Below are 20,972 nucleotides of genomic sequence, written 5' to 3'. Positions count from 1 at the left end.
AAGCCTATCTATGGAATTTTCTTTTCTTTTCCTTTTTTTTTTTTTTTTTTGCTTTTTATGGCCTCACCAGTCTAGAGGTCAAATTGGAGCTGCAGCTGCCAGCCTACACCACAGCAACGCCAGATCCAAGCAGCATCTGCAACCAGTACTAACTACAGCTTGTGGCAATGCCAGATCCTTAACCCACTGAGTGAGGCCAGGGATCAAACTTCATCCTCATGGATACTAGTTGGGTTTGTTGCAGCTGAAGCCACAATGGCAACCTCCTGGAATTTCCTTTAAAAAAAATACCATACCTTGAGAGGTGGAACCCTTGGTTCCTCTCTGGGCGGCTGCTCTTTCTCAGGTGGGCTGCTGGATGAGATGCCCCGGTTTGACTGGTCGTCTTCTATCCTAGCCCGCTTCTCCTTACAGATCCCAAAGCTGTGATGCTCTGCTGTTTTCCTCTTTGAGATCTCAGATTCTCGGCTTTCATTTCTTACCCCATCTGGGGACTTGGAGGGCTCTGACAACTTGGAAGTATGGGAGGTCTCCAACCGATTCTGTGAGCTCCCTTGCTTATGCATTTTATTTCGAGAGCCTTCTGAAAATGATGCCTTATCCACTACAGACACATACTGCTTGTCCTGTAATTTTGCCAATGGGAGCTCATTTCCCTTACTCTCTGTCTCTTCAGAAAAGACAGGTAATTCCAAAGGTGAAGGCATTCCTTTCTTTTCTGTCCTCTGCAGGACATTATGATTTTTAACAATTATCATTTCTGTCGAAGGAAGTTCTGGAATCGAAGCAGGATAAGGTGTCTCAGTTTCAACATGTGATTTACAAGGCTGTGGATTCAGGGTCTTATTGTGCAATGCTTCAGATGAAAAAGCGTCAGGAGCAGTGGAAGAAGTGCCCATTTTGATGGGTTCAGGAGTATTTGATAGAGAATTCTGCTGAGAGATGAGGCTCTCTCCCAAGGGCTTGGCAGGGGCAGAACCTTCATCTTTCGGTGGGGAGAGTGGTTCTTCGGGTATGGAAGTTGACTTCCTTTGTTGATGCACCATTCTATCATTCATGGAAGAACTGGAAATCGGAGAAGTGTCTGAAGGAAGTGGCAAACTAGATATAAAAGGGGTCTCAGATGTGAGAAGCATGGAAGACACTGAAGAAGTTTCTGACGTCAAAGGTAAATCTGACATGGGTGATGTTTCTGATGTTAATGGCAAATTTGACACTGGGGATGCTTCAGATGTTAAAGGTAAATTAGACATCAGAGATGCTTCTGATATTTCTGGTGATGTGGATACTGGAGAGACTTCTGACATCAGAGATGCATGAAGATTTTCATCCGTGGGGTTTCTTTGATTATATTTGTCCGCATTTTCAGTGCTGGACACCTCAGAACAAAACGTTGTTTCAAGGGAGGCTGGAGTACAAGATTCTTCTGAAGTGGATTGGGTTTCACCTCCTGGGGATGTCAGGCTGGTACAGGCTCCCTCTGGGCTCTCAGAGGAGAAGGAAGTCTCAGAGATGCAGGCATTTTCAGAAAGCTGTTCATCAGGATCACTCTGCAGCTCCATATCTACAGCAATTCCTTCACTTGGAAACTGACCTTCCAAAGAAGATGACCCTGCTTTTATTTCTGGAGTGTTGGTCTCTACTGCAGTTTCTGGCTCCACATGTTCCGTGTCACTGACACGCGTCACAGATGAAGTGGAAGGAACGAGAGGGTCACAGACTTCCAGCTGATCGATAACAACTGACATTTCTTCCTGGGAAGATTCTGATTTCTCTTCCACCTTAACTTCAATATGAGGCAAGGTTTCTAAAACATCATTCATTATAACACAGGATTCCAAGTTATCTTCAGGAGGTGCCATCTGGGGTTCTTCATGAGAATGGGCCGGACTTTCCGACTCCTCGGAAAATTCGGGTACCACCTTGTGATTCTCTTCCTGGCATTCACAGATGCTAGTCTCTACCTCTTCTTCAATTTCCTCCTGAATCACAGATTCTTCAGGGATCAAGATGTCCTCTGATTCTGATTCAGTCATTACATCTTTACCGACATCTACCATAGGACAAAGTGTAGCACAGAAATCAGACTCAGGAGAAGTTGGACTTTTCATGCTTTTTGGCTGTTGTTCTTGTGAGGGGGTCTGTATTGAAAGACTGGGAAGGCCAGAGGTCCCACATGAAGAACTACTTTCAGCCCCATCCTTGTTTGGTCCAGATGTTAGCTTTATAGATTCCTCTCTTGACATGCCCAACCTGAATGGGAATTAGAAATACTGAATTATTGTTCAACCACAAAACGTGAAAGGTACAACTTGGACCTCTCACCAAATACAGAATTCAACAGAAGTAAACACATCAAATTAATTTTATAATCACTAAGTAACATGCTTAATTTATATAAACTAATTTATGATGGTTTAGTTTTTCTATTGCTTTTATAATTATAACTAAATTGAACTCTACTTCTGTATGAAAGAGGTATTTATTTTCATTTGTAAGAAAGGATATACGAACCTTACCAAGTGTTAGTAAAAGCAAATAACTCCATATTAAAAATATTTAAACATATGGGAAGAAAAGCAAAAGAATGCATAAGATCTCAATTTACTCAGAAAGCACAAATATGTTCAATTTTTAAAAATTCTTAAATTTATTTTTTATTAAAGTATACTTGATTTACCATGTCGTGCCAATTTCTGCTGTATAGCAAAGTGACCCACATATATATACATTCCTTTTCTTATATTATCTTCCATCATGGAAGAGACCGAATGTAGTTCCCTGTGCTATACAGTAGAAGTTCACTGCTTACCCATTCTAAATGTACTACTTTGCATCTACTAATTCCAAACTGCCAGTCCAAAAAAATGTCTTCATAATAGAAAACTACAGTCTTCAAAAGATATAACATAGTCAAATAATTAAGATCAATAGATCGGTATGTTGTCAGATCTTTAAATTGAAATGACTTCCAAAGATTAAGTTCTCTTAACCCAATGTAAAAGGTGTATTAATCACTTTATTTTAGTATCTAAGTGTCTAACCTAGGATGATATGGAAATTTAACTAAAGAATATCAAACATATTTGGGGTCACTGAAGTTCTGATTCTACTAGATTACATTTGTGTGAGACAAGACTACTAAATCTTTCATGTAGACCTCTTCTTGTAAAGACATTCCATAAACAGCACAGAATATCAAGAAATAGCTCAGCCTAAAGTACAGGTCATAAGACAAAGTTAATCAGAATTATAGTAAACAATACTGTAAATCACTATAATGTCAGGATCAGAGGGTGGGAAAATATGCTGTTCTAAATGAAGTTAAATTAGATTACAGGGAATTACAAAGATAAGCAAAAGACAGAACATTTCCAGAGGAAGAAACATGAAGAAATAAAGCTATGGCAGGAAAATAACCTCAGTGAAATCTTCTTCAAACTTTTGCTTAAATTAAGTCCTCAAAATGAAAGGGAAATAAAATTGAATGCACTTTCGGGGTATTTTATCACTACTTCATTTATTAAAATGAGTGAGGAAGAGTGAGGATACCTGCCTTCATAGTCTCTTCTCTTTCAACTTTCTCTAAGATGGGTTTGAATTAAACCACAATTTACATTATATTGAGAAGAACACAAGAACTACACTATAGATGAATTTAGAGCAGAATAATCAGCTAGAAATTAGGTTCCTTGGGGCTAGATCAGGCAGACATACTATGGTAGTTAGGTTAGATGTGGAACATATAGAATCTATCCACTGGCAGACAAATTTCAGCTAGTTGATTAATAAGAATATTATTAAATATCATATGTGTATATGATATATATCTCCTAAGGAAAATAGCACTGTATAAGATACACATGTAAACATCTTATAATTTTCATGGGAAAACATATTTAAGATAGAGTAAGGCTTAGAAGGAGGATGTTCACAGCACACCACAGAACCACACAAAGGAAAACCCTGTCTTGCAGAAATCCAGACCGCAAATCAACAGACCAAGTCCTCTGATTTTGCGTTAGCATTTACATGGGATCACTATAAGTAACTAAAACAAAAATAGAACAGAACAGTATTATAGGCAGAGGAAGTTAATAAGAACCAAAATAAAGACCTCCAAGAGTGGAAAACTAAACCAGGCAGATCTTACCTAAAGCCGAGTTTCATTGGTAACATTTTTGGGAAAAATTAGTGCAATGAGAAAGCACATGCTGTCAGTCAACTGAACATTATGTGATGGTGGGAAAATATCCCTCACATATTGAGGGAATGCAGGTATAGAAGTAACAAAATTAGAAGGGCTGCCAGTGAAATGTCCAAAATGTATCAGTCAACCAATATATAATCAACAACAGAAAAAGACAAATAAGAAGTGCAGTGATGTAAGGGGACAGAAACTCTATAGATAAACTACAAGCAAAGGATCAATCAAATACAAGAATTGTTTGGATTCAGAACCCAAGGATGCTGATGGGGAGTTGAGTTTACTCATGGTCTGGCAGTTCTTATCTTCAAGGGCAGGGTTCTCTAACCTGATATCCATGAGAGTCTATGGAGCCCCAAATTTCATGTGCAAAACTGTAGGTGAGTGATTCTTCTGGGAAGGATTTGCAGGATTAAGACGCTAAGCCAGTTACTTAACTACATCTTCTAAACCTGAGGAAATGACTTAGTTTCACTGCCTCTTAGTTTCCTAAACCCTTTTGAAAATAATAACAACAATAATAATGGTATCCGCTGTATACAACTGTTGGAAGGATTACATGAGACAATTTCCAAAGCTCTTAGAAACATATCAGAGCCAGAGGATGCTCAATGATATTTCCTGACTGAGGAAATGCTCTCTGTATGGTCTCTATGACGCAGGCTCTGTGGCATCTCGGATGATGTAAGAACAGAAGTGATACTGGATGAAAACTGCTGAACTGATAAACGAACAGGCCCAACACACAACAAAAATTAGGGACCTGTGCTTTGGAGATAACGAACTTGGTTATGCTTCTGCTATTAGTGACAAAAGTACCCCTAACACTCCCTTTGTCAGAAAAGGCAAGCGAGGCCTCCAGAGTGGTTTTCAATGCCATCTTCCAGAGTTCTTCTTTTTTTTTCCTTTTCTTTTTTGGCCACAAATGGTGTATGGAAGTTCCCAGGCCAGGGACTGGACCTGTGCCACAGTGCCGCAGCAGTGACTTGTGCCACTGCAGTGATAATGCTAGATCCTTAACCCCGCTGTGCCACAAGGAACTCCTTCCAGGGTTCTTAATCCTGCTGAGGATCAGCATGATGGGTAAGCATTTGAAAATACAGATTTCCAGGCTCAACTCCTGGATATCTCCAATCATCATGTCTGGGGTGCTTGTCGGAAATCCGTATCTATTTTTAAAAGTTCCAATGAGGATTATGATGCAGCCAGGCTGGAGTCACACTGCTGGTCACTACGCAAGAAGGTGTATGATTAGCTGGCCATGATTTTAATTTTTGAGAAAAGACATTAATTATCTCCTTTTAGTTTCTGAAATATGTGTATGCACCCAAGGTCTGGGCAGCAAGTGAAAAGGAGTCTGTCTACTCCGACTCATGAGGGCTGCTACTCAGGACAAGTCACCAGAGGCTCACCTACTCTGAGGAAACAGGCTGCTCATTATAGGACTCCTTTTTATGAGGATCACTCACATGAGACTCCCCTGACATTTTTCCTCATTTATGGGTGGTGGGAGGTGGGAAATTAGATCAAACGGTACAGGTTTTATTGCTGGCAACCATTTCAGGGTCTCTTACACAAAACAGAGACTTCCAAGAGTTAACTGTGTATCTGAGAATTAAAGCACAAGTTCCTCTACTCGAGACCATGTAAAGTTATTGTCAATTGTCAGCTCTTAAATCCCTGTTTCCTTCTTAGGGGTCTGATTGTGACACCTGAATTCTGCTCAAGTAAAATATGTCCCCGTTAACTGGGAGGCAATGGAGAAACCGCTTTCAATTTAGCTCAGTTACCACCACACTTAGGTGTGGCTGGTATTATTTTTAAAACACACTGGATTTCCCGTCGTCACGCAGTGGTTAATGAATCCGACTAGGAACCATGAGGTTGCGGGTTCAGTCCCTGCCCTCAGTGGGTTAACGATCCTGCATTGCCGTGAGCTGTGGTGTAGGTTGCAGACACGGCTCAGATCCCGCGCTGCTGTGGCTCTGGCGTAGGCAGGTGGCAGCAGCTCCGCTTCGATACCTAGCCTGGGAACCTCCATATGCCGCGGGAGTGGCCCAAGAAATAGCAAAAAAAGACAAAAAAAAAAAAAAAATCACACATGAATAAAAATAATAAATTAAAAAGTGGTTATACACAAAGAGGAAAATGGGTAGAGTAAATGGTAACATCTCAGGACCTTCCCAAAATAAGGATTAAATAAATATACATGCAGAATTAACATTCTTTGAAAAATGAGAGAATTTGTGTCTGCGACTACTTATCTCTAATGCATTCATTAATGAAAATGCTTAGATAAAAAAAAACATGAGATTTTTTCCCCTGAAATCTGGTTAAGAAAGCCCAAACTGAATTCTATAGGATTTCATGTGCTATTTTCAGTCCCCAAATGAATTTTCATGGACAAGTAATAAACCTTTAAAATGCATTTTTTAAAATTTAAGTGCTGATATGCCACTATAATTTTACCTGCAATTTCTTACACTGAGGGACTATTGGCTTTTATCACGGGTTTATTAAGTTTTACAGCATATGAGTGTGCTATGTGATGCAGAGAATTACATTTTCATTTCCTTCTAAGAGAAGTGAGGAAAAAAAGAATGCTCTAGTACTTACTTTTCTCCATAAAACCGTTCAAAGAATTTTTCTTTCCAAGGTTCTGTTTTCTTTTCCTTCTCAATTTCTTGCCTTATCCGCAATTGCATTTCTGGAGTAAACTCTCCTAGAAAGAAAATGCTTAGATATTGGGTAAAAGTTGTCATATCTTTTGCCAATCAATAAAGAGGACATTTAACTAACAGGAGTAAACTTTTATGGATGTTGAAAAATAAAGGCCTGAGTACTGATAATATTTCCACAGCTTCTCTTTTTAAGAACATCACTCAGTCATCAAGTCATAGGTGAACTTTAAAGCATTTAGCAAATATACCATGTGCTAAGGGTTGAGAAGGAAAGAGTGTATATTTGACGTCCTTGATGAAATCAGTCTGGTGAAAGAAAAAGCACACAGGTGACTATAAAAATACAATGTCAAAAGCCCTGTATAGGCTATAAGAATCAATGTAGTGAAAGTTTAGAAGGGAAGGCACTTAACTCTGCCTGAATTGATTAGGGAAGACCATAAATAGAACCTGATTCTTCTTGAAAGATGAGCAAGCTTTCATGAAGTAATCAGCGCACAGGGCACAGAGGTATGAATATGCAGAGTTATGTTCTTTTGAGTGGCCAACAGTGAGTAGAACACAGGATGAAATGAAACAGGAAAGATAAGGTTGCCGCCAAGTACCCAATACACATTTTAAAGACAGCCCTGAACTTTCCCTACAAAAGACAGAGGGAGTCCTTGGTCGTGTTCAGTGAGGGAGGAATATGACCAAATAAGCAACTTAGAAACTGGCTATGAGGCCACTGTGCAGCATAGATGAGAGACAGAGGTAACTGTGAGGCCAGCATCGTGAGAATGCTGAAGAGGATTCAGATGCAAACACAAGTCACAGTTCATAACCAGATAGACCTGGGGAGAAGGAAAAGGAACAAAGACATCACCAAGGTTTCTAAGTGAGGAGCCACGAGGACTAGAGTGACCTTCACAGACAGGAGGTAGAAGAATAGTAGAATTTTAAAAGGAGGATAGTTTAATACTGGCCCTTTGGTTTTAAGGTGCCCAATATTAGGAACATCCAGCAGGCTTCTGGAATGGAACACTGAGGGCTGGGAAAGAGGAGTTAGAGCTAGATTTGGACGTTTTCAGCATCTGGGCCACAGCTGAATCCATGTTGGTGAATGGGGCTGCTTAGAGTGCAGGTATAGTTACAAAAACAAATACTATGGCAGAGAATGGTGGTGTTCTCACCATTTACCATCAGATGGATGAACAGAAGCTTCCTGGAGGAAGCTAAGAAACAGCTGTCAGAAAGGTAGCCCCAGGACACAACTGAAAATATATTATGAATGTCTAAGGGAGATGGTTTCAAATTGGATGGGATAGAAAACAAATGAGATGTTGGAGAGAGAACATGAGATGTTAAGGGCTGAGAAGAGGAAAGTGAACTCTGTAATTAGAAAGCCCTTCATATTCTCTAGAAGGGCTTCTATCTCCACTGTGTCTGGTGGGCGGGGGACCCAATTATAACAATGTGAGTGGTTAAGAGAGTAAAAAATGCATAGCACTGGGTATTTCTTTATCTTTCCAGAAGGTTGGTGACTAAGGAAGGTTAAGGTGAAGTGGTAGCTTCAGGGGAAGATAGTAATAAAAGAAGATTTTTCAGGCTCTCAGTTATTAAGAGAATACATAATACATCAAACACATAATTAACATTACTACTCCAAAGAAAATCTTGCGGTGTCAAAATTTTATTATTATGCTCCAGATAACGTCATGCCTTCTTAAAAAATACTGGACATCAAAAACCCCATGTTACAACAAAAGAATTAATGAATTCATTTGAAACAGGATGTGAGTTTTTACAAAAATATACATTTGGGGGTGGGGAATGACTTGGAAATCAGAGAAAAGTGCAAATCTCAGTACAGTATGTATACCCAAATATGTCAAATAATAATGGAAAACAGAAATTTACCTTCTGCCAGTCGCTGTTTCCAGCCTTGTGCTGCATATGCAAAGAATTCATTATTTAGAGCTGAAGTACTGAGGCGTAAAATTCCATCACTTCCCATCTAGGAAATAAGCCGACAAAAACAAGATTCCATGAAGAATAATTCAAAGCAAAAGTATGCAGGAAAGAAGCGTAACTGAGGGTGTGTGTGTGAAAGAGAGAGAGAGACAGAGAGCAGGGTAGGAGGCAGGCAGGAAAGGAATCTAACAAAAGATGAATCTCCTACTAGGAAAACAGCATTGTTTACAGTGACTATTACAATGACTAAATTCATCAATTTAAAGAAACTCTGAATTAGGCATTTCCGTTATCAATGATGAGTATGACATAGATGAGTATAGGGTTTAATCAAAAAAGTTCTATATTTTTATCATTTTAATATGCCTTAAATGGTAACAAATTAAAAGTCAACATTGGTGTACAGTTTTAGATTAGGCGTTTTAAATTAACTTTTCTAGAATTTTTGAAAGCTAATGAAATTCAGTATAACCACTTGGATTCTTTTGTTGTCTGAGGTTTGGAGGACAGAAAGTTCTTAAACATAGGAGTTCCCGTCGTGCCTCAGTGGTTAACGAATCCGACTAGGGACCATGAGGTTGCAGGTTTGATCCCTGGCCTTGCTCAGTGGGTTAAGGATCCGGCATTGCCGTGAGTGTGGTGTAGGTTGCAGATGCGGCTCGGATCCTGCGTTGCTGTGGCTCTGGTGTAGGCCGGTGGCTACAACTCCAATGATTCGACCCCTAGCCTGGGAACCTCCATATACTGCCGGAGCAGCCCAAGAAATGGCAAAAAGACAAAAAAAAAAAAAGGTGTAACATATTAAAACAAATACATCCACACTGTCATATATATCCCTCTTCTCACCTCTTTGGATGTACACAAAAAAACAGGTATACAACAAAGTCTAAAATCTTGCATTTCCCTCTGTGACATGTTGGGTTAACAATCCAGTGTTGTCTGTGTGGCTGCAGCTGTGGCATAGGTTGTGGCTGCAGCTCGGATTTGATTCCTGGCCTGAGAACTTATTGCAGGTGCAACTGAAATAAATAAATAAATAAATAAATAAAATATTGATGATTACATGCTATTAACCTTTTCCCTCAAACATATTTTTTTTTTTTTTTGGCTGCACCCATGGCATGTGGAAGCTCCTGAGCCAGGGATCGAACCTATACCACAGCAGCGACTCAAGCCACAGCAGTGACAATGCTAGATCTCCTTAACCTGCTGCTCCACAGGAGAACTCCCACAAACATATCATTTTTAAAATTCATGTGGAGGAGAGATTCAGATAAGCATAATCAAAATGGATGCTTTTAACTTTCCAAATATTTACTATATCTGCTCTGTGCATGTATTCTGCTTGCTGACACAGGGGGCAAAAAGAATAGCATGGCCTTTGACTGACTTCTGATGTAGTTGAGGAGTAAAGATGGAACATATAAAAAGTTAAATGGTTCTGAGTATTAGGTTAGTGGAATTTGAAAAGAGAAGAAAAAAAAATCAAAGTTAGGGGAGGGTATCTAAGTGGATGTGAGTGGTTAGGAAGAACTTGATGCCAGAGATGAAACAGGTACAGGGTCTTGGGAGATTAACAGGATTTGAACAGAATGGTTTTATATAAAACATATAGTACAGAGTGTGCACCTTGTTGTAGAATAAGGGCATCACAAACAATCGGTAATTGGGCCATTCATGAAGGTATGAAGATGTCTTAGCCTGCTACTCAAAGGCTTGACTAACCATAGCTCCAATTACATTTTCCAAGATTTCCTCTTACGTTCATATACACACCTGTGCCTCCTAAGCTGTAAGTCACTGCTATCAGAAAACACACTCAGAGATTTCTCATCGCCATATTTTTGCTGGTTTGTGGTCTTACCTGCACTCCATTTTTACCCACTGAAATACTGTCCCTCTTTTTAAAACTGAACTCAAATCATGCCTTCATGAATGTGTCAGCTAAACTATCATTCGGGAGCAAAGGAGAATACTGCCTCTAAAAGTAAGTATTAAACATATTATAATACTAAAATACTATACTAGCTACTCTAAACTGTGTAACGGTCAATCAGATCCAGAAAAGAGAAAGACTGGGAACAGATGTGAGATATACTGGATGCTTCCACCACGACATCTACAAGAGAGCCACAAATCTGAGATCTTACATTTCCTCATCTAAGAAGATACTGATAATCACGCTATAATATTCAATACACTTGGAAAACTTCAGGCAAGACTCCATTCATTCATTGACTCACTGTTTACTCACAATTATTATCATCTTCATTCAACAGATATTTATTAAGCCACTCCTATGAACCTCTGTACCTGGGACTTGTATGAGTGCTGGCAATCCAGGGGCTGTGGAGAAAAAGCCTCTGTCCTTATATTCTGAAGAGATCCTACCTACAGTAGATGCCTCTGGTCCTTGGACATCTCTTCCATCCACATGAGTTCAGCACAGCTGTAACATATGATGACATCACCATGCCAGTGTCCCAGAGCCTGAAGATATGAGTGGAAAAATGTCCTAGCCTTTCCATCTTTTGACAGAACAATTCCAGGACAGGACCCTCTGGAATGTGGGATATGAATGGAACCAAGGGATGCTATTTGGTGTTGGGCCCCCAACAGTTAGAATATATGGATCTAGGAAACAGCAGGTGGAATGAATGAACCTTTGTACTATCACTGCCAAAGAACCACTGGTGGACTGTGTACTTCCTGTCCCCTTAGCTCCAGACTATGCAGGATCTGAAATCCATGTTCCCAGGGAAGAATCGTTTCTACTAGGGTAGGATTCTCAACCTTGGCACCATTGTCATTTAGGTCCAGGTAGATCTTTCTTGTGGAGCATGTCCTGTGCACTGTGGATGTTTACAGCATCCTTTTGTCTACTCACTAGTAACCAGAAGCAACCTCCCTCCCAGATATGTCAATTAAAAACATCACTGGGCAAACCAGCAGTACATCTGGGAAATCAGACATCGGTGTCAGAGAAGGAAGATGGGGAACCTCGATCACAGCTCAAGACCAGCTTGAGGTCCCATGTGGAGATGACAGCTGGTCTGCTAACACTTGGTCAGAAGTCTTGGTTTGTCTCCCCTTCCCCTTTCCAAATACCATGAGTAGCCACTCCTTTAAGCCCTAGTGACAGAGTGGACTTAACATGAACCATAATAAGATCTGAGTGGTACAGCGGCACAACTCCCTGGACATCTGTGATGCCCATTCCATAGCAGCTGTGGGAAACAGCTCACCCATCCAAACATCTGTCTACCCAAGCCTGTAACACTCTAGGCCTTTCTTGGAAGCATGAAGGCCTTGGAGGTGTCACACAGATGAAGCCTGGAAATGGGAGAGATGGGCCTGTGCTCAAAGGCCTCGTTCTCCTGTTTTCTTCTGTGGCTCATTCTGCATATTTTCTCAGAGGGTTCCCAGTAGATTCGCTCCCTAGTTGGTCATAGGGTTTCTCCTCTCCTGGCCTCACACTGTCCAATCCTAACTTCTGCTTCCAAGCTACCTGAACGTAAGTTCTTGTTCCAGGATTCACTTTAGGACAGTGGGGGCAAAGGAGACTCCTAGGAGTTTGGGCTTCATCCTCTGGGGGGATGGAGGGGAGAGTGATGTATCAGAAAGTGAACCTGAGACCTGAGGCAGGGTTGGAATCAGCACAAGGCCCCAGACTAGGGGCCTCCAGGCTCAAGCTCGCCCCTCAGTCTATCCTGCACATTTACTGCCTTTTTCCAAGTCTGCCTTGAAACTGGGAAGCACTGCTCTAGGTAATGGAACCCTTCCGCCTGGGAAGAGCCTAGAGAAATTTCTTAAACAGACGACTTATGAGTGATGAAAAGCATGGAATGGAGAGGAAAAGACAGACACAACAATGTCACTAGCAGGATAATGAAAATACCTTCATAAAAGATGATAAAAAAATTTAGAGCACCTCAAGACTGGGTGAAGGCCTGCAGGACTGGGGAGGGTAAGGCTCTGGACTAATATTTCAGGATGACTCTGGGAGGTGGGGTGGGTGTCAGAGGCAGCCGAGCTTGAGGACAAGTCTTCAGAGACTGCTATCAAGTCGGGTGGGCAAAGACAGGAAGGAGGAGAAGAAGATGGTCGATCTCAAAGATAGGCCTTTAAGAAGTCTGAAATTGTGACTATTGACTCAATATCTCTCCTGTGGTTTGGAGCCTTGAGAAAAAGCAATGCCACCTAGGAAGAATAAAAGGGAAGAGGTATTCTTATTGCACAGATTTTAAAGTGTGCTTACGGAAGGCAGGATAGAAAAGGTTAGATTTTCTACATTTGAGGACACGTATGGTGCCTTATAATTTGGTGTCTGTGCACAATGCCTATTATATTGTAGGTACTCAATAAATGTTTATTGGACTGTCTTTGCTTTGAATAAATGACAGATTTAAAATTTAACTCCAGTAGCTGACATGTAGGATTTTAGTCTGGTGTATTTTGCCAGGCCGGGGGCATGATTAGTTGTTAATTGAAATTTCAGCATTATTTTAAGACACAAAGAAATAGTGGAACCAGATTAGCTCTGACAGAGTCCCAAGATTTCAGCACATGAAAATGCAAGGCAGTGTGAAATAAACACTTTCAAGAATATGGAAGCTAGCCCTGGAGGAAAATGTTTTTCTTTTGAAACAGAAAAATAATATTAATGGCCAGACTTCCAGCCTGAATGAGACAGCACAAGGAAACACTAGGACCAAATGAGACTTAGGAAATACATGCCAATAAAACTTTTAAAATACACTATTAATTTTATGGCCTTTAAGAAATACTGTCCAAAAGACATGGCATTTTAATGATCTGGAACAATAAATGTTTCTGGAAGGTTTATTTATTTATTTATCACTGGGCTATAAATTCTTGTTTTTCTGATTACCCACAATAGAAACATTCATTTTAAAACCTCCCCTCTCTTATAACAAAGTATCTAACACGATATTGATAAGCTAGGGTTCTTTTGTAATTAGAAGGAGAAAAAATTCTGACTGTGCTAATTGTTGCAGAGGAAAATAAAGAGCAGTAGAGGAAAACTTATTCGTACAGAAATCCTTTTATAAAGATTTAAATCTCTATTAGCGAGTATATCACTTGCCTTTGGTGTTGAATAACATATATTTTATGGGACAGATGTCAGTGGAATTGAAAGGATTAAAATATGGTTGCTACTTGCATACCATCCAATGTTTGAAGTTCGATGAATGTTAATTCTGTACAAGACTCTATCAACATCTAATAATTATCCTTTGCACTTCTAATATATTCTTTATCACTTTTTTTCTTAGTCTGGGTTTCTTGCAAGCGATTTGGAATTCATGGTACTGGGCTGCTTACAGGAAGAATGAGACATGTGCTGGAGAGTCAGAAAGTGGCTAAATCATATTGGGACACCTGGATGTTCCAAGTGATTTGCGCTTTATTCTACAGATGAGGGGAGTGTCATTCAAAGGGAAGCTAAAATAAGATGGAAAAATGCATGCTGAGTGTGTGTGGGGAAGGAGACAGCTAGCATAGATTGTGTGTCCAGAAGGGGCTTCTCTAATGCACCCTGTTGAGCATGGACACTGAAGCAGACATGTGAAGGAAGGAGCCATGCAGCCAGGTGAGGGGGTGTGTTTAGTGGATGGATGTAAATGCAGAGGCCCGGGGTAGGTTGGCGGGGGGGACTGTGAGGAGGTGGAGAGACCTTAGAAGCAGAAGAAACAGGAGCCAAGCAGATAGGATCAAGCTGGGTCTTGTAGCCCACTGTAAAGACTGGCTGTTCACCTGAGCATGCTGGAAAGCCTTTGGGAGATTTTTGGCCTGACAAATGAAAAGATCTGACATTTCAAAAGGAGAGCTCTGACTGCTGTGTTTAACAAAGACTTTAGAGAAGAGCTGTCCAATAGCAATATAAGCACTGGGCCACATGTGTGATTTCAATTTTTATAATAATCACATTGAAAAAGTAAAAAGAAACATTTGAGGAGCTCCCTGGTGGCTCAGTGGGTTAAAGTTCTGGCATTGTTACTGCTGTAGCTCTGGTTACTACTGTGGCATGGGTTCAAACATCGACCCAGGAACTTCCACATGCTGCAGGCACAGCCAAAAACAAACAAACCAAAAAAACTCAAAACATATGAAATTAATTCTAATCACATATTTTATTTAATCCAACTTATCTGAAATGTTATTATTTCAGCATAAAATCAATGTGAAACACTATTAATGCTATATTTTTCATTCTCTTTGTATACTAATTCTTTGATATCTAGTATATATTTTTACAATTCACCTCAATTCAGATTACCTGTATTTCTAATGTTCAACAATTACTGGTGGCTAGTCGCTACTGTACTGGAAGTACAAGCATAGTTTTAGAACATAATGACTCATCAGGGACATGAGTATGTAGTTACTGAGATGATCCAGAAAAAATAAATTAGATGACAGTAGCTTAACTAGGTTGACAGCTGCAGAGGTGGTGAGAAATGGTTGGGTTCTAGTTTTATTCTGAAATTTGAGCCAACAGGACTTGATGCTGGATTGGATGTGTGGTGGGAGAGAAAGAGAGTAGGCAAGGATGACAGCAAAGACTTTTGGCCTTGTCACTTAAAATTATGAAATTGCCATTTATTAAAATAGTGAAAACTATGAGAGCAGGAGGATTAGTTCTGAACTAATTAGGATTGAGATGCTGGTTATAATTCTAAATTAATGTCTTAGATATGACGTTTTGCACATAGTATAAAAAGTGCCCTGGATAAAGGCAGGACTAGAAACATGGTCTTCTTCTCAAGAAGTATCCAAGAGAAGGCCAGAAAACAAATGATGAAAAGTCTTAAGACTATTCAGGCAGTGGGGTCAAAGATGCATGTCATTTAGGAAAAGTACAGAAACCAGGAATGAGGGGGCTGAGTGAGTCTGTATGAGGCTAGTGAATGAGATAAAGGCATGACATAAGATTCCCAGGAATAGGGTTTGAATAATTTGGTAGATGCTGGTAGCAGACATCAGAACACGAAAAGGCACAGAGAAGGGCAGTGTCTTGGACAAAGAAATGATGGGTATTTCTTTGGATATGCAACATAAGAATACCATTGATGCATCCAGGTAAAGATGATATAAATCAAGAGCCTAAACTCAGGGAAGAAGCTCAATAGTGAAGAAGGAATCAAACACAGAGATTAATAATTGTTAGCAAAGAAAGTATAACTGAAAACATGGATATGGATGAGAACATCCGGGAAAAATTTACTGAAAGAGGACATGGCTTCAAGCAGGACCCTGAGGAACACCAACATAGGAAGAATGAACAGAAGTCAATCCTGTTAGGAAGACTGAGAAAAAGCAGTCAGGAGTAGGAAGAAAATCACAGTTATCATAGCTGAAAGGAAAGGAAGCATTTCGAGAAGATGATCTGTACTATGTGCTAATAGCTATGAAGCCATGTGGCATTATTTAGATCTACACTGTACAGTACACTATGCTGGCTGTCATGTCCAATAAAACAAGCAATAGAGTCTTCAGAGCCAAGACAACCTAGTCCATGACAGACCAACCAGGAGTTGAATGTAATAGCAGAAGAGTAAGTAGCAGGTAGACTCTAAGCTGTTATGACTGACCCTCTTATAACCTGATTAAGCATCCAGCACCCTTGTATTCCATACCCCAGAAGCAATTAAAGTCAGGGTATTCATTCTCTCAAAAAGGTACTTTTTCATTTTTTACCTTACCATTAAGTATGATTCAGACAGCTCAGGAGCTATATAACTATGGCTCAAGTTTTATCCATAAAAGAAAATATAATTCTTTAAGCATAAAGTTAGGCAAAAAAAAAATGAAAGAGGCCTGCTGACAGAGATAGTACTAGTAGAGGAGAAAGAATTAATGATATAGTAAAGACAATGGGGCCAACAACTTTTGGATGCTCTTTCTAAAACTGCATTATGATAATATTTCCCAAACTGTGCTTTGCAAAATAGGAATTTTAATGGAAAATTATAATTTTAATGAGTAATCTATCTAAAAGGGAATTGATTCCATCATTCAATAAATATGGCCTATACATACTAAACATGGTTAAATAGTTTTCTTCACTAAGTATTCTTGAGTATGCTAGAATTTATTTTAAACCCTTAACAATATATCTATCATGCGGTATTTCCCAAACTTTTAAACCTTATTATCTTCTTATAGAACAATTATTAGGGAATTCACGTTGTGGCTCAGTGGTAATAAACCTGACTAGTATCCATGAGGACGCAGGTTTGATCCCTGGCCCCACTGAGCAGGTTAAGGATCTGGCACTGCCGTAAGCTGCAGTGAAGGTCAAAGGTATGCCTCGGATCTGGCATTGTTGTGGCTGTGGCACAGGCCCACAGCTGCAGCTAATTCGACCCCTAGCCTGGAAACTTCCATATGCTGTGGGTGCAGCCCTAAAAAGACAAAAAAAAGAAAAAGAACAATTACCAATATCTCATGGAATATGTAAAAGTGTTCTCCAGACTATAGTTTGGGAAATGATGCATTAAAAGTTGTGAAAGTATCATGTTAGAAGCAGTCAAATGAGATAAATCTAGCACAATGAATTTGCACACACTAGATATTAAATCCTTGTTAAGCAAATGAATGAAAATTTCTAAGATCTGGACACGGGATAATTTTCAATGCATTGCAAAAATCAAATATTCAAAATAAATAAAATAGAGAAACTAATTAAAGGATTATGTTATAATCCTAAGCAATCTCAATTTCAAAGCCCATTGCAGGAAACAATTATTGGCATTACTTTAAAAAAGTATATCAAAATATTAGCACATAGGAGTTCCCTGGTGGCTCATTGGGTTAAGGATCTGGCATTATCACTGCTGTGGCTCAAGTTACTGCTGTGGTGCACATTTGATCCCTTGCTTGGGATCTTCCTCATGCTGCTGGTGTGGCCAAAAAAATATATATATATATATATAACAACTTTTATTTAAATAAATAGAGACTGTCATTATAAAGTTGTAATTAAGACTATCTGGAACTACATGAAGATTAAAGAAAAAATGCAATACCATTTTTATCTCCACTCTATTATTTCCCCAATACATTATTTTTTTTCTACTATATAGCATTGTGACCCAGTTACACATACATATATAGATTCTTTTTTCTCACATCATCATGTTCCATCATAGGTGACTAGACACAGTTCCCATTGCTACACAGCAGGATCTCATTGCTAATCCATTCTAAAGGCAACAGTATGCACTGTTAACCCCACACTCTCCATCTATCCCTCTCTCTCTCCCTTGGCAACTACAAGTCTATTCTCCAAGTCCATGATTCTTTTCTGTGGAAAGGTTCATTTATGCCTTGTATTAGATTCCAGATATAAGTGGTATCATATGATATTTGTCTTTCTTTTTCTGACTCACTTCACTCAGTATGAGAGTCTCTAGTTGCATCCATGTTGCTGTAAATGGCATTATTTTGTTCTTTTTATGGCTGAGTAGTATTCCATTGTGTATACATACCACATCTTCCTAATCCAATCATCTGTCAATGGACATTTGGGTTGTTTCCATGTTTTGGATATTGTGAAAGGTGCTGCAATGAAAATGAGGGTGCATGTGTCTTTTTTAAGGAAAGTTTTGTCAAAATATGTGCCCAAGAGTGGGGTTGCTGGGTCATATGGTAGTTCTATGTATAGTTTTCTAAGGTACCTCCATACTGTTCTTCATAGTGGTTAAATAATTGTGCATGGAATTAGCTAATCTAAAATCACAGAAAATATTAGCCCCCAAAATCATTTAGACAGCAAAGCAGAAGATTTTTTGTGTTATTACTGTCATGATAGGCCATTAAAGTTGATTTTATAATAAAAGCCTCTCTTCTGAATCCAGGTGATTCCTTTTCTTCCTACTACTTACTGCTCTGGGGACCACTGCTGAGCACTAGGACTGAAACCACAAGGTGTGATGTTCAGCAGGCAAGAATCTGGGGATGAAAGAGTCACTGTACGTAGGATGGTGGCAGGTATAATTCTTAACTGGAATAAAGTCCTGAGGCAGAGCAGCAGGTAACATTTAGTTATGAAATGAGATGTGTGAATATGTAAATTGCAAAGGGCTTTGAAAACCAAAGAAGATTACAACAAAATATCAGCTAGTCTTGTGGGAATTGATTATCACATTCTCATTTAAAGAAACATATAAAATCAGAAAGAGAATGACTAATACTACATGATATCACTTATATCTGGAATTTAATACATGGCACAAATGAACCTTTCCACAGAAAAGAAAACCATGGACTTGGAGAACAGACTTGTAGTTGCCAAGGGGGAGGAGGAGGGATGGATTAGGAGCTTGGGGTTAATAGATGCAGACTATTGCCTTTGGAATGGATTAGCAATGAGATCCTGCTGTGTAGCACTGGGAACTATGTCAGTTACTTATGATGGAGCATGATAATGTGAGAAAAAAGAATATATACATATATGTGTAACTGGGTCACCATGCTGTACAGTAGAAAACTGGCAGAACACTGTAATGGAAAAAATAAAAATTATATAAAGATACATATAAACATAAGTGTGTATATCTACTATCTGTACATATATACATATGTGTGTTATGTGTGTATCTATTTATTATCTGAACATACATACCTGTGCGTGTGTGTGTGTGTGTGTGTATGTATGTGTATATATATATATATATATATATATATATATATATATACACACACACAGGTTTCTTCAATTTCTTCTTCCTCTGGAAACACAATCTGTAAACAATTCAACCACTTGGCTAAGATAACAATTTCCTTTAGAATGGGAGCTCCTTTCCACCAGACACTCGCCCAAGCCTCCAAGTATGCTGTGAAGGTCTTCAGTTGGAGGTTGGGAAGGCCATTCCCTAGAGTAAGGCCTGCTACAAGTAATTTCTCAGGCCCCAGTTTATAGAAAAAAAGGAATTTCCTAGAAATAAGAGAAAAATGTTTTCTTATAACTACTGCTATGAATTTCAGCATATACAGTCAGAGCATCGACACTTGAGGAATATATATGACGTTAAAAACATATGAAATAAGAATCTTGATTTTTATTTTCTTAAAAGGCTTCAATTATTGAGTTTCCATTGCTTACATGGGATTAACCTTAATCTTCTATAAAATATTAAAAACAAAAATCACTTTCTAATGACATTGTTTTATACTTTTACCTTCTGCCACTTTCATAAGAATCATTCTGTTTTAAATTTCAAAGGAAGGAATCTCTATTCAAAGTGCTATGGTATCTCTAATGCTTCAGTATCCTACACAGGCTTATGGTGAAATAGGTTAAAATAATGAAATAAAGACATTTAAAGACAGACATCAAGTCATGGAGAGATCAAGCTCTAATTAATCAACCTCTCAAAACCAGAGAAGTTGTTTTGTTTGTTTGTTTGTTTTTTGTCTTTTTAGGGCTGCACCCATGGCATATGGAGGTTCCTAGGCTCCTGGTCGAATCAGAGCTGGAGCTGCCCCCCTACACCACAGCCATAGCAATGCCAGATCTGAGCCAAGTCTGTGACCTACATCACAGCTCAGGGCAATGCCAGATCCTTAACCCGCTAAGTAAGGCCAGGGATAGAACCTGTATCCTCATGGATCCTAGTCAGATTTGTTTCTGCTGAGCCACAATGGGAACTCCCAAGAAATATGTTTTGATGTTTATAGTTCATTAGTCAGAAAGACAAAGACAAATACCATATGATATCACTTATACCTGGAATCTAATACCCAGCACAAATGAACATCTCCTCAGAAAAGAAAATCATGGACTTGGAAAATAGACTTGTGGCTTCCTGATGGGAGAGGGAGGGAGTGGGAGGGATCAGGAGCTTGGGCTTATCAGACACAACTTAGAATAGATTTACAAGGAGATCTTGCTGAGTAGCATTGAGAACTATGTCTAGATACTCATAATGCAACAGAACAAAAGGTGGGGGAAAAATGTATACATGTAAGAATAACTTGATCCCCTTGCTGTACAGTGGGGAAAAAAAAAACAACATCTGGCTAAATATTGGGGCAATGTGGTAGGCCTTGATGAGAAGCGATTTTTTTGGGGGGGCCCAATACAGATAAATAAAAATTGAACA

General features: G+C 39.2%; 1 protein-coding gene across 1 annotated transcript in view; it reads right to left on the bottom strand.

Annotated features, from left to right (window-relative positions):
* The window catches only part of ASXL3 (additional sex combs like 3, transcriptional regulator), a 184,413-nt gene that overhangs the window by 7,059 nt on the left and 156,382 nt on the right, over positions 1–20,972 (bottom strand). The window contains 3 exon segments of the mRNA XM_021096220.1: positions 297–2,253; positions 6,824–6,929; positions 8,788–8,884. Of these exon segments, the coding sequence (XP_020951879.1) occupies positions 297–2,253; positions 6,824–6,929; positions 8,788–8,884 (2,160 nt within the window).

Source organism: Sus scrofa, chromosome 6, assembly GCF_000003025.6.
Source record: "Sus scrofa isolate TJ Tabasco breed Duroc chromosome 6, Sscrofa11.1, whole genome shotgun sequence".
NCBI classification, from domain to species: Eukaryota; Metazoa; Chordata; class Mammalia; order Artiodactyla; family Suidae; genus Sus; species Sus scrofa.
This window is presented reverse-complemented; position numbering and strand designations above follow the sequence as displayed.